The 13,086-nt window shown below is 47.1% G+C and overlaps 1 protein-coding gene across 3 annotated transcripts in view; it reads left to right on the forward strand.

Moving 5' to 3' along the window:
• Positions 1-13,086, forward strand: part of TVP23A (trans-golgi network vesicle protein 23 homolog A) — a 31,024-nt gene that overhangs the window by 13,393 nt on the left and 4,545 nt on the right. For 2 of the 3 annotated variants that reach the window (XM_066382627.1, XM_066382625.1), the window contains exons 4-8: positions 8,286-8,430; positions 9,504-9,593; positions 9,815-9,943; positions 10,936-11,064; positions 12,364-12,423. In XM_066382627.1, coding sequence (XP_066238724.1) covers positions 8,286-8,430; positions 9,504-9,593; positions 9,815-9,943; positions 10,936-11,064; positions 12,364-12,423 — 553 coding nt within the window. Of the gene's footprint in view, positions 1-8,285; positions 8,431-9,503; positions 9,594-9,814; positions 9,944-10,935; positions 11,065-12,363; positions 13,046-13,086 lie in introns of those variants that run through there. The other variant, XM_066382628.1, reaches the window with a different exon arrangement.

The raw sequence follows: 13,086 nt of genomic DNA on the forward strand, positions 1-13,086 counted from the left end.
ACGTTGCAGCAGGATCTGTCTGTGGTTCCTTTTATGATGCGTAATGTCCCACGGTACGGACAGACTGCGGTGTTTGTTCATCCACTCATCTGCTGATGGACATCTGGCTGTTCCCCTCGTTTGCTGATTGTGAATGGATCTACTCTGAGCATGTAGTTAAAAACAAGTCTTTGTCTGAGTCCTGCTTTCAGTTCTTTGGGGCTCCCTCCCCCCTTTTTAACAACTCTGGGTTGTTAGCTAAGAAATCAGGTCCCAATTCCAGCAGCACCAGGAGGGTGTGGCCTGGGTGGGAACTGCTGGGTGGTGCAGGCAGAGGTGAGAATTTCCACCAGGTGAGGCCTGGACCACGTGGCCAGGGGACATCAACTTGTCCTTGGGGGTTCACTTTCATTTTGCAGGCTAAACAAACCCAGCCACTAGGGTTGGGATGTCTCTTTAAAAATAAATAAAGAGCCTGACTGGTGGTGGCGCAGTGGATCAAGCATCGACCTGGAAATGCTGAGGTCGCTGGTTCGAAACCCTGGGCTTGCCTGGTCAAGGCAGATATGGGAGTTGATGCTTCCTGCTCCTCCCCCCCTTCTCTCTCTGTCTCCCCCCCCCCTCCATCTCTCTCTCTCCTTTCTAAAATGAACAAATAAAATAAAAAAATAATAAAAATTAAAAAAAAAAGAACAGAAACGAGGGAAAACAGTGGTGACTAGAGGGAAGTCTGTTCTTTTATTCACTTCTATTCTCAAACCTCTATCGTGCTGACCTTTGAATCAAAGCTGTTGAGCAACTAGCATATACTCAGACATCCCAGCAGTCCCAAACCTGCCTGTCCCAGGCTCAGGAGCAGGATGTGCTCTCATATGAGGCCAGAAGCCAGAGTGTGAAGGACGGTGGTGCTCACATTGCTTCTGGAGCATTCTAGAGCAGAAAAGTTCCACCCAGGGGCTTCATCCTCTGTGTCAGCCAGGACCCATGAGGTCTCTGAGGGGCTTGTAGGGGTCTCTGCTTTTCTAGGCACAGGACCCTTCAGTCCCTTCCCGCTTTGTTCTTGGCTGTCTCCCTCTTACCCAGGCGGTCCCCTTCCTCCCACATCTTCGTGGTGGCATAGTGCCGTTAGCAGAAGAGCCACCTGACTCCGGTGGGTGTCAGGGCTGAATAAATGAACAGTGGCCCCCGACTCATTTTAAACACGGGGTAAAGCATGTCTGACAGAGGATGTCCAAGAAGAGCGGCGCTGGCGGAGGCTTTCTCTCCCTCTCTCCTGTTCTCAAAAATATTGACTTTTAATGAGTCAAACAAGTAAGTTACAATTAGCCAACAACCACCCTCTGGTCTGTTATCATAGGTGTTTTATTTCCTGGAAGCCTCAGACATCTGAGGTAAATGTCCTTCCCATTTTCCAGATGAGTAAACTGAGGCTCTGAGCAGTTCAGTAACTTTTCCAGGGCGGTACACAGCAAGGATGGGGCTTGAATGTGGTTCCGGGCTCTCTGACTGGCACTGTGCCCGCGGTCCAGGCGGGGACCCGGGTGGGAGGCTGGGTCGGCGTTTGCACTCCACAGAGCAGTGGCCCTTTCTTCGCAGAGGATCTGGGAAACCTAGAAGAAAGGACCTGCTTTCTGGGATTTTTCTCATGCATCCAACTGTAATGGCCAATTACTCAGTTGGGGAATTTTAGGTCTGAATTTTTTTTTTTTTTTTTTGACCACATATGGCCCCCGGAATATCAACCCGTGAGGCTCGGTTTATTCTGAAAGGCATCTTGCCTCAATGCAAAGCGGTGCTGCCTCTGATGGTTTCTTTATCTTTCTCCTTTTTAAATCAAATTGACGTGAAAGTATGGAGAACAATGAACACGGTGTTCCGGTTGCTCAGTCGAGGTCAGCATATGGCCATCCTGTGTGGTCTTCACCCGTCCAGGCCAGTCCCTGCCCCCAAATTATTTTGAAGCAGATTTCAGATATCATCGCAGGTGCTTTTCTTGTAGCGGCAGAATGAACCGAGGAGGAAAGAGCAGATCTTGCCTCAGACCTTGGCCACAGAGAAGCGCAGAACGCTTTCCCGAGTGCCTGAAAGCTGATGGAGAACATGAAGTAGGATGTTTGATGAGGAAGTCAAGCTGGAGACAGTTAAAAATCAGAGTGCAGTGTACTCATCTTCAACAGTTGTTAGATAAAAGGGAAATTTAAAAATATGCTTAGATCACTGCTGAATTTAGGATTAAATCAACCTCTACTCCCCCCCCCCCCCCCCCAGCCCTGCTTCCTGAATCAAATCTGCCCGAGACGTTTGTGGGAAAGGGGATGTGTGTGTGCCTATGGGATGTTATCTTCCCCAATTTTACTCTATGTATCGTCTAAACAGAGCACCCTCGCCCTGACCTGTATCCATTTTTTTTAGAGTGGTTTTAGGCTTGCAGAAAAATTGAGCAAAAATAAGCTTAAGTTCCCATAAGCTCCACCTACCCCAGATTTCCCCTCATTATTAACATTTTGTATTAGTGTTATAATTTGTTACACTCGATGGACTGGTATATTATTATTATTAACTAAAGTCCATAGTTTACATCAGGGCTCACTATTGGTGTTGTACATTCTCTATGTTGTGCAAATGTGTAATGACGTGTGTCTACCATTACAGTATCACACAGAATAGTTTCACTGCCCTAAAAATCCTCTGTGCCGCACCTGTACACCCTCCCTCCCCGGACCCCTCCCAACCACTGACTTTTTTACTGTCGCCGTAGTTTCGTCTTTTCCAGAATGCTGTAGAGGTGAAGTCATACAGTATGTAGCCTTTTCAGACTGGCTGCTTTAACTTGGCCATACGTGTTTAAAGCTCCTCCATGTCTTCACATACCTTGATAGCTCATTTCTTTTTATTGCTGAGTAATATTCCATTGTGTGGATATACCATGGTTTATCCATTCACTTCTTGAAGGACATCTTAGCTGCTTCCTATTTGGGGAAATTATGAATAAAAGTGCTCTAGACATCTGTGTGCAGACGTAAATTTTCACTTTATTTGGGTAAATACTGAGGAGTGCAATTGCTGGGCTATATCACATATAGAATTTTTTTTTATTTTTTATTTTTTATTTATTTATTTTAGAGAGGAGAGGGAGAGAGAGAGAGAGAGAGAGACAGAGAGAGAGAGACAGAGAGAGAGAAGGGGGGAGGAGCAGAAAGCATCAACTCCCATATGTGCCTTGACCAGGCAAGCCCAGGGTTTCGAACCAGCGACCTCAGCATTTCCAGGTCGATGCTTTATCCACTGCGCCACCACAGGTCAGGCTCACATATAGAATTTTTAGGGTGACTTGCACAGAGTTTTTTTTTGGTCAGGGGCTTCAGTCAGAAATACTTTTTTTTTTTTTTTGAGAGCTTGCGCATGTGCATAAGAGAGAGAGACAGGGAGGGCGAGAGATGAGAAGCATCAACTTGTAGTTGAGGCACTTTAATTGTTCATTGATTGCTTCTCATACATGCCTTGATCGAGGGGTTCAAGCCAAGCCAGTGACCCCTTGCTCAAGCCAGCAACCTTGGACTCAAGCCAGCAACCGTGAGATCATGTTGATGATCCCACACTCAAGCTGGCGAATCTGTGCTCAAGCTGGTGACTTCAGGGTTTTGCACCTGGGACCTTAGCATCCTAGGCTGATGCTCTATCCACTGTGCCACCACCAGTCAGGCCAGAAACACTTTTTATTGGGGTATAGCGTACATAAAGTCAAGTACACTAATCTTAAGTATACGACTTGGTGAATTTTTATACATGTGTGTACACAAGACCAAGATATGGGACTTCTGCAGCACCCAGAAGGCGCCTGTGTGCCTTCGCCGTCACTGCCCCCTCAGCCACCCCACGACAACACTACTCTGACTTCTAGCTCAATCCCTTGGTTCTGCTAGTCAGGCAGCTCCCACACTCCCCGTTTGAAAGCAGATTTTTTTTTTTAAGGGGGAAAGAAGCAGTTAGTAGTAGTTTGTTTCATTTTGGTTTGTTTTGAGTGGAGCCTAATTGCATCAACAAATTATTCCTGCTGGTCTGGAACACAGAAGTTGTCGACACACTTTCTGGGTAAATGAGTGAGCATGGCTGCGTTCTAATAAAACTTTATTTACAGAAACAGGAAGTGAGCCAAGTGTGGCCCTGAGGCCAGCATCTGTGCATCCAGTAAGTGGTGTTGCTTTTCCTTTGCAAAATTCACGTCCGGGCCCCACTCTAAATCTGGATCTGCGTGTCTCAGGACAGGAGGGGACTGTGCACGCGTAAGGCCTCCTTGGGAGGCTTCCTTCCCATTCCAGGTTGAAACCCTTCTGCATTTCCTTTTTTTAAAATTTATTCATTTTAGAGAGGAGAGAGAGAGAGAGAGAGAGAGAGAGACAGAGAGAGAAAGGGGGGAGGAGCAGGAAGCATCAACTCCCATATGTGCCTTGACCAGACAAGTACAGGTTTCGAACCCGCGACCTCAGCATTCCAGGTCGACACTTTATCCACTGCGCCACCACAGGTCAGGCTGCATTTCCTTTTAAGGAGGAAGGCTGTAGGTGTCCTGGGACCTGGAACCGTGAAAATGGATCTAAACTGAAACAAAAGCCCATTGAGGCTCTTCCCACCTTGACAACACTTGAAGTTGTCTCACTTCCCCCTTTCAGCATTGGTCATTCTTTCCACCTCCTCTGCTGGAGGGACAGGCCCCCTCCGGCCATGGGCAGTGAGGGTGGGCTGCCCAGGGGAGAAGCTCCGTGTTCAAGTTGAGGAATGAAGGATCTTTATCAGTGAAAGCATCGGGGCTGGGGAATGTGGAATCTGGAGTCTTGGGGGATCCCTGAGACAAAGTCTGTCCCTGGGGAGTGAGAGAGGGAAAGTTGTGGTCAGAAGGGGGAGTTTTCCACTGCGGCGCCTCAAAAGTGGAACAGTTTCGAGTGACTCTGTGGGCTGCGATAACAACAGCAGCTCACGGTTACTGAGCACAGTCTGTTTCAAGCACTTTGTACGGGCCGGCTTCACTGACCTTTCCTATTACCCTAGGAAGTGGCGGATGTTGGCATTCCCGCTGTACAGAAGCAGAGACTGAGGCATGGAGAGATGACATGGTTTAGGGAGGGCCATGGAGCTGTTCAGGGGTTAGAGCCAGGCAGTTGGGCATCTCTCAGCGGGTGGCCAGGTGGGTGCCTGGGAGGGTGGAGTTGGAAGCCAGTGGCACTGAGAGGTAGAGGCGACTGTCAGTGTGTGTGTTTGGTCTGCAGCCGCGGAAGTGGAGGGAGAGAACGCTGGGAGGGTGGAGGACCCCGTGGCAGGGAAGAGTGGACAGGTTTAAGCCATGGCCTTCAAAACTCTCAAAACTAGAAAACTGGTCTGAGACCACATTTGTGTTAGCTGGGGGCCAAGGTTGGGCAAACTCCAGAGAGAGACTGAATGAGGGCAACAGGTTAAAGCAATATTTGTAAGTGCCACAGGCTTCATTACCTACTTGCTTTGGGCTTTGTTTGAATAATAATGGTTTGATTGAATAATAATACCTCTCAACTAAGCAGAAGTTCCCAACAATTGGAATTTTTTCTGCATTTTATTTCAGGAAACCACAGCCAAAAAAAAAAAAAGAAGTGGTAGGCAGGGGATTTATTCAAGTACACCAACCTCCAGGTTTTACTCTGGCTCACTGCAGACTGGGGTCTCTTACATATCGTAAGTCTATCTTGTTCTACAAAGAGGACAGATGTACCAAGGATCCTGAAGGGACTTGATTACAAGTTTCAACACAACAAATATTTGACAAGAATCTTAACTGTCAACGTACAGCTGGGGATCTAAAATTATCTAAATTATGATGGCTTCTGCCTGCGAAGAACTTTCAGTTATAGCAAGAAGACTCACTTATCTTCAGCATGAAGGGGTTAAAATTGTATTGAGACAGTTTGTTGAAAATCGCCAATAAGATTTAAGGCAAAAAAAGGTATAAGTCTTATCTTCTGGAACAGTCCAAATTTGGAAGTTCTATGTGATCATGTCTAATTCTTTTTTTATTTTTATTTATTGATTCGAGAGAGAGAAACATTGATCTATTATTTTACTTATTCATGCATTTATTGGTTGATTCTTGTTTGTGTCCTGACCAGGGATCAAGCCTGCAACCTTGGCTTATTGGGACGATGCTTTAACCAACTGAGCTACCTGGCCAGGGCCTTGATCATGTCTAATTCTTTTTTTTTTTTTTTCTGTAAGAGAGAGAGAGATGCTGACAGATAGGAAGGGAGAGAGATGAGAGAAGTATCAACTTGTAGCTGCATCACTTTAATTGTTCATTGATTGCTTCTCATGTATGCCTTGACCAGGGGGGCTCAAGCCAAGCCAGTGACCCCTTGCCCAAGCCAGCGAACCTGGGCTCAAGCCAGCGACCCTGCACTCAAGCTAGCAAGCCTGTGCTCAAGCCGAGACCTTTAGACGTCAGTGTCCCAGGTCGATGCTCTATCCACTGCACGACCAACAGTTAGGTGATCATGTCTAATTCTTTCTTTTTTTATTTTTTATTTTTCTGAAGCTGGAAACGGGGAGAGACAGTCAGACAGACTCCCGCATGCGCCCGACCGGGATCCACCCAGCACGCCCACCAGGGGCGACGCTCTGCCCACCAGGGGGCGATGCTCTGCCCCTCCGGGGCGTCGCTTTGTTGCGACCAGAGCCACTCTAGCGCCTGGGGCAGAGGCCAAGGAGCCATCCCCAGCGTCCGGGCCATCTTTGCTCCAATGGAGCCTCGCTGCGGGAGGGGAAGAGAGAGACAGAGAGGAAGGAGAGGGGGAGGGGTGGAGAAGCAGATGGGCGCTTCTCCTGTGTGCCCTGGCCGGGAATCGAACCCGGGACTTCTGCACACCAGGCCGACGCTCTACCACTGAGCTAACCGGCCAGGGCCTGATCATGTCTAATTCTTAAATGCTGGGTACTCTTCCCAGGCTGGCTTTTCACCCAGGCTGCTAGGAGAGCTCAGTGTCTGAGAGGCACAGATGAGAAGTGTTCTGGAGCATAGCTGGTGTTTAGGCATGCCCTGCTTCTTCCTTTGGGACATCAGGAGCACACACAGAAGTCATGATAAATTCTGCTTCTGAATCTTAGTTCACGTTCCCTTGAGAGTTCAAAACTGCACAAATCTCTGGGAGCCCTTAGTTTGCTTATTCTGACCACACCTTTTGGGAAGACCCAGCAGGCTCATCCCCTGTAAGTCTGTCTGCACACTGCCTCTTTGATGCCTCCAGATGTGGCTGACAGCCCGTGGGATAGTTTGCATTATTTTATTAACATCGCAAGTCTGTATTTCTAGGTTATTGTGAAATATTGGGTCTAGCAGTGTTAGGGCAGGTTTGCAGAGCACAGTCACCTGCCCTGGAGGGAGGCCAGCCCTCCCTCCCCTCCCCTCCTGTCACTCCCTAGCGATGGGCAGCGCTTTCATTGCCATCACCATTGGACTCACACTGTTGCCTTCCTGATCTTGGTTGAGTGTTTTCTCTACCTGTGCTCTATCAAGGTGGATTCCTAAAACAGAAATAGAAATCCATGAGTGTCTTCTACCTTGCCCATGTCACCCACGGCTGTCGCCTGCCTGACCCCTACAGGCATTTGTTACCTGTCTGCTCCAGATAAATGGGTGTCTCTTGTTATTGATGACACTCGGGTCTCTCATCTTTCAGACTCATATGTTCAAGCATTTGCTGCAGGATGAGCACATTCCCCTTGGTTCTGTCTCTTCTTTGGTACCTACAGGCACAGCAGACAAAACCATTTCCCCCAGATTCAGTTTCATCATCCAAGTACCACTCATTATGAGCAACTATGAGTGAGACCTGTCATTGGCACGTCACGCTCAGTTCCCTCTATCCAGGAACACGCATTCCCCGATGACATGAGACAGCACCCGTGGGCTGCACGTGGACTGGGTAATAACCTAACTTTTATCTTTAGGGAACTGGTCACTATCACTGCTAGGTGGGAAGGCAGTGAGTGGTCACCGTCAAATTTCATTTCAAAGGTGAGCCAGTTTCAAAGAGGTTAAGTGATATTTGGAACCTAATTAGGGGAAAGTACGGGATTCTTCGAGAGGCAGGGAAAAAGCTAGGGTAATAATGACTGTTGCGGGCCTTCTAATTGAGTGACGCGTCTGTCTCTGGCGCCGCAGCTTGACTGAGTCTGGCTCGAAGCGCCCGGGAGAGATCCTGGAGAGGAGGAAGCCGTGCAGTGAGCTCAGCGACTGCCCTCCTTTCTGCCCTTGGGGTGAGGGGGCCTTCCGCGTTCTTTCCTAGGCACCCCTTGGCCACCTTTTTCCACCTGTTTTTCCGGGTGAGTGCCATCGTCACCTACGTGTGCTGTGACTGGTTCAGCAGAAGCTTTGTGGGCTGCTTTGTCACTGTGCTCCTCCTTCTGTCCTTTGACTTCTGGTCTGTGAAGGTAAGGCCCCTCCCCTCACCTGTGGTACAGTTGCTCCCAAAACACGTGGGCTGTGTTTCTGGATGGTGACTGTCCCAATGCATGTGGCTGACTTTACTCTGGTTGAAACTGCTGATAAGCACACATAAGAATACTGAGCCAAAGTCACTTAAAATTAGAGGAAAAAATACATTTAGTGTTGAGTAAGTAGCTTGAGGATATCAGTTGTCGTGGTTGCAAATATGTACCACGTGAGGATGACTCCATGTGGCTTTGAATTTTTAAGGAAAATTTACATATATAAATATTTAAATGTTTCTGTATATGAATATATATAAGGTCTACCGGAAAGTTCTGTCCGTTTTTGGAATAAAACACAAATTTTTCTTACCGTCAATAAACTTTATTAAATAATATAATTGCCATTATTATTAATGATTTCTTGCCAGCATGAGGGCAATTTGTATATCCCATTTTTGAAAAATGTCTTATCTTTTGATGCGAAAAATTGAACCAGTGCTTGTTTGATATCTTCTTCATTTTTGAATTTTTTGCCCTTCAAAAAATTTTGTAAGGACAAAAACAAGTGATAGTCGGAGGGTGCTAAGTCCAGGGAATATGGTGGATGCGACAGACACGCTTCTGTAGCATTTCTTCCTTGTTGAAATTCGTAAAAATTACAGTGGCGTAAATGAACTTTATCAGTAGCCATGGGTACACTATCACTTCACACATAAGACTAACATGAATCAACTTTGTTTTAGTTAATTTGCTACGTCAGTATGTATCCATTAAGTGATAAAAATAGAGAGGCACACATGCACCAAATAAACGTGCTTACGTGTCGAAACCTGTGGTGATAGAAACGGACAGAACTTTCCGGTAGACCATATATATATATGGTACGCTTCATTAGAAATTGGAAGCCTAGAAAACTGATGAGAGACCACCACAGTTCATTTCCCCTCTTCTGTGCTCTTAGTACAAGTTTAACCTGAACTGGTGATTTTATTTTATTCACCAGTAAATATCATAGATGAGGCCCTTCTCTTTGCCTATGGCATGCTCAGGCTCATCTTGTCCGTTTTCCTCAGAACGTAACTGGAAGGCTCATGGTGGGCCTCCGCTGGTGGAACCAGATAGACGAAGATGGGAAAAGCCACTGGATTTTTGAAGCCAGAAAGGTATTCTCCATGACAAGTCAGACTAGAATGGGGACAATGGCCTTGACAAGTTTCCGTGGGTTCCTTTCGGTCAGGCTTTGTGCAGATCTGATGCCCGCCCTACCCAAAGCCCGCTGTGGCTGGCGCCCCAGCATGTAACAGACGCAAGTGGAAGAGAAACGAAAATGCTAGCAAGTGGAAAAGAAACGAAAATGCTAGCGTGAATCACTTTCCCGCAACAGGTCTCTCCAAATAACGTTGCTGCCACGGAAGCGGAAGCCCGGATCTTCTGGCTTGGCCTCATTGTTTGCCCGATGATTTGGATCGTGTTCTTTTTTAGCACCTTATTTTCCTTGAAGCTAAAGTGGCTGGTAAGGCAACGCCTTGGCTCTGACATTGCTGTGGCATCTGTGCAGAACCAGGGGTCACGGGGGCGGACTGTTATTTAGTACTGATAGATTTATTGAAATAGCTTTTTTGAGATAATTCACATATCATACAATTCACCCATTTAATGTGTATAATTCAGTGACTTCTAGTATATTCAGTTATGCAACTATCCCCACAATCAATTTTAGGATAATTTCATCACCCTCAAAAAGACACCCTGTACCCTTCAGCCATCACGACCTCTCCCATGCCCCGGGTTCACCAGCCCGGCACCCACTCATTTTTCTGTCTCTACAGATTTGCCTGTTCTGGACATTTCCTATAAATGGGATCATACAACATGCGGTCTTTTGTGACTGACTTCTTTCACTCAGTGGAGTATTTCCAAGGCTCATCAATGTTGTAGCATGTATCAGTACTTCTTTCCTTTTCACGGCTGAATATTGTTTCATTGTATGGATAGACCACATTTTATTTATTGCTGCATCCACTGATGGACATTTTGGTTGTTTCCACCTTTGGCACTTACAAATAATGCTAAGTTTTTCGAAAAAGCATGCCATCCTACCTTGGACAGGGAACCCTTCCTATATAGGAATAAACTAGCCTTGGAGTTCTGAAATTTTATTTCAGTTACTTTTGTTGTTACGACCTGGTTCATTCATTGAGAAAACAAAATATCCATAGACAGTATAAGCAACAGTGTGATTAAAGGTAAGGGCTCTGGAGTTTGCATGCTGGCTTGGCCATGCATCAGCTCTTGGACTTTGGGCAACTTTAGTTTCTTTGGGATGGTGATGGCACCAACTTCTTGGGTTATTGATTACTGAAAGGTGTCCTTGAGTATTTTTAAGTAAATAAAAGTAAAGGTTGGCTGTTACTTTAGGTGTAGGCCTGAGTCACTGCTATTTGGTTTGGGAGGAACATTTCAGCATGTGATCAGAAAACCTATCTTCGTTTTGTCTGAGCACAGGCCCTCGTGATAGCTGGGATTTCCCTCCAGGCCGCTAACCTATATGGCTACATCCTTTGTAAGATGGGAGGCGAGAGTGATATCAGCCAAGTCACAGCCAACTTCCTGTCCCAGACGGTGTTCCAGACGGTGAGTTAGTGAAACCTGACTCCTGAACCTCTGCTCTACAGCTCAGGTAGAAGGGGCCTGTTTGCACGTGCAGGTTCAACGTTTTCCATATCAGCCAGTGTCACTGTTCGTGTTTTGTTTGCTTGTGAGAGGAGGGGAGATAGTGAGACAGACTCCTGCATGCACTCCCACTGGATCCACCTGGCAATCCTTGTTTGAGGCTAATGCTCGAATCAACCCAGCTATTCTTAGTGCCTGAGGTTGACACGCTTGTACCAATCGAGCTATCTTCAGTGCCTGGGGCTGAAGCTCAAGCCAATCAAACCACTGGCTACAGGAGGGGGAGAGGGAGATAATGGGGAGAGGGATGAGGAGAAAAGCAGATGGTCACTTGTCATGTGTGCTCTGACTGGGACCAAACCCGGGACGTCTACGCGCCAGGCTGGCTTCTATCAATTGAGCCAATTGGCCAGGGCTTTAGTTTTTTAATTGTGATAAAATATACATGATGTAAAATTTATCATTTTAAGTATTTTTAAGTGTACAGTTCATTGTCATCTAATACAATTACACTGTTGTGCAACCATCCATATCTATCACCCATCTCTATCCACTATCCACTATCCACCTCCATCCACCATCCACCATCCACCTCCATCCACCATCCACCATCCACCCACCATCCACCATCCACCATCCACCTCCATCCACCATCCACCATCCACCTCCATCCACCATCCACCTCCATCCACCATCCACCATCCACCATCTACCTCCATCCACCATCCACCATCCACCATCCACCTCCATCCACCATCCACCTCCATCCACCATCCACCTCCAACCACCTCATCTACCTCCATCCACGAAAACTCTTCCATCTTCCCAAACTGAAACTCCACACTCATTAAACAGTAACTCCCTATTCCCTGACCCCCAACCCCTGGAAAGCACTATTCTATTTTCTGTTCCTATGACTATGATGACTCCAGGGATCTCACATAAGTGGAATCACACAGTATTTGTGACTATCTTGTTTGTTTTAAGTGATTTCAAAAACTATAGAATTAAGAACCACATAAAAATTTGTAACCTCACATATATTTCTAGAAGTGAGAAATAGATCTTTTAAATTTGGTAAGACTCCTGAAGTAGTTTGAACCATAAGAAATTATTTTAGTGTTACTTTATGGCAAGACTTTGAGCAGCCAGTGCTGCAGGCTCTTGGTACATGTGAGTTTGCTCTGGCCTTGAATCAGGATCAGGCCTTGAATCAGAATCAGACAGGGACTAACACCATGGCTGGCTTTCCCTTTGCAGACCTGCCCAAGTGACTTTCAGAAGCCTGGCCTCGAGGGGCTGGAGATCCACAAATGTTAGGTGAGAGGCGGGACCGAGTCAGGGGTCTGGAGAGTGTGGGGCTGGGGGTTTGTGAGGGCAGCACCCCTGGGCCCGGCTGTGCCTGTGGTCTGGTTGGGCTTTCCCATGCCGAGTGGCCAGGTGCATAGCCAGGTGGGAACCAGCCTGGGCACCGGGCATCCCCGGCCAGGCTGTGACCTCATCGCCCTTTACAGGGGTCCTACTGTCCTCACGTTGGACATGTGCAAACTCGACCATCTGTCAGCATGAAGGGGGGAGGGAGGGAAATGAGAGAACGGGAGGGAAAGAACGAGGGAGTTGCCCAGAGTACGATGGGAAACAGGAATTTACCTTCCCTCAGCTCTCTCAGTTCCTGAGCACCTCACACAGTGGGCATCTCGTGGCTGTGAGCTAATTCCAGAGTTCACGCCTGTCTTTCCTTCCCATGTAATTTTTAAGAACCTGTCAAATGTCTGTATGACCCTGGAAGTTACTGGGTACAGTGTGACACGACTCCACAGGGTAGACACAGACCCCTGATCCATTTGTGTGGGTGATTTCAGGGCTTCTCGGGCGTTCTGACTACACCCAGCTGCACAGGCTTCCTCTCTGAACAAGCCCTGGCCCGAGCTCAGTCGATCCTTTCATTTGTGCTCAGTCTGAAGGAACACTGGGCACCATGCT

This window comes from Saccopteryx leptura, chromosome 4 (genome assembly GCF_036850995.1).
Source record: "Saccopteryx leptura isolate mSacLep1 chromosome 4, mSacLep1_pri_phased_curated, whole genome shotgun sequence".
Lineage (NCBI taxonomy): Eukaryota > Metazoa > Chordata > Mammalia > Chiroptera > Emballonuridae > Saccopteryx > Saccopteryx leptura.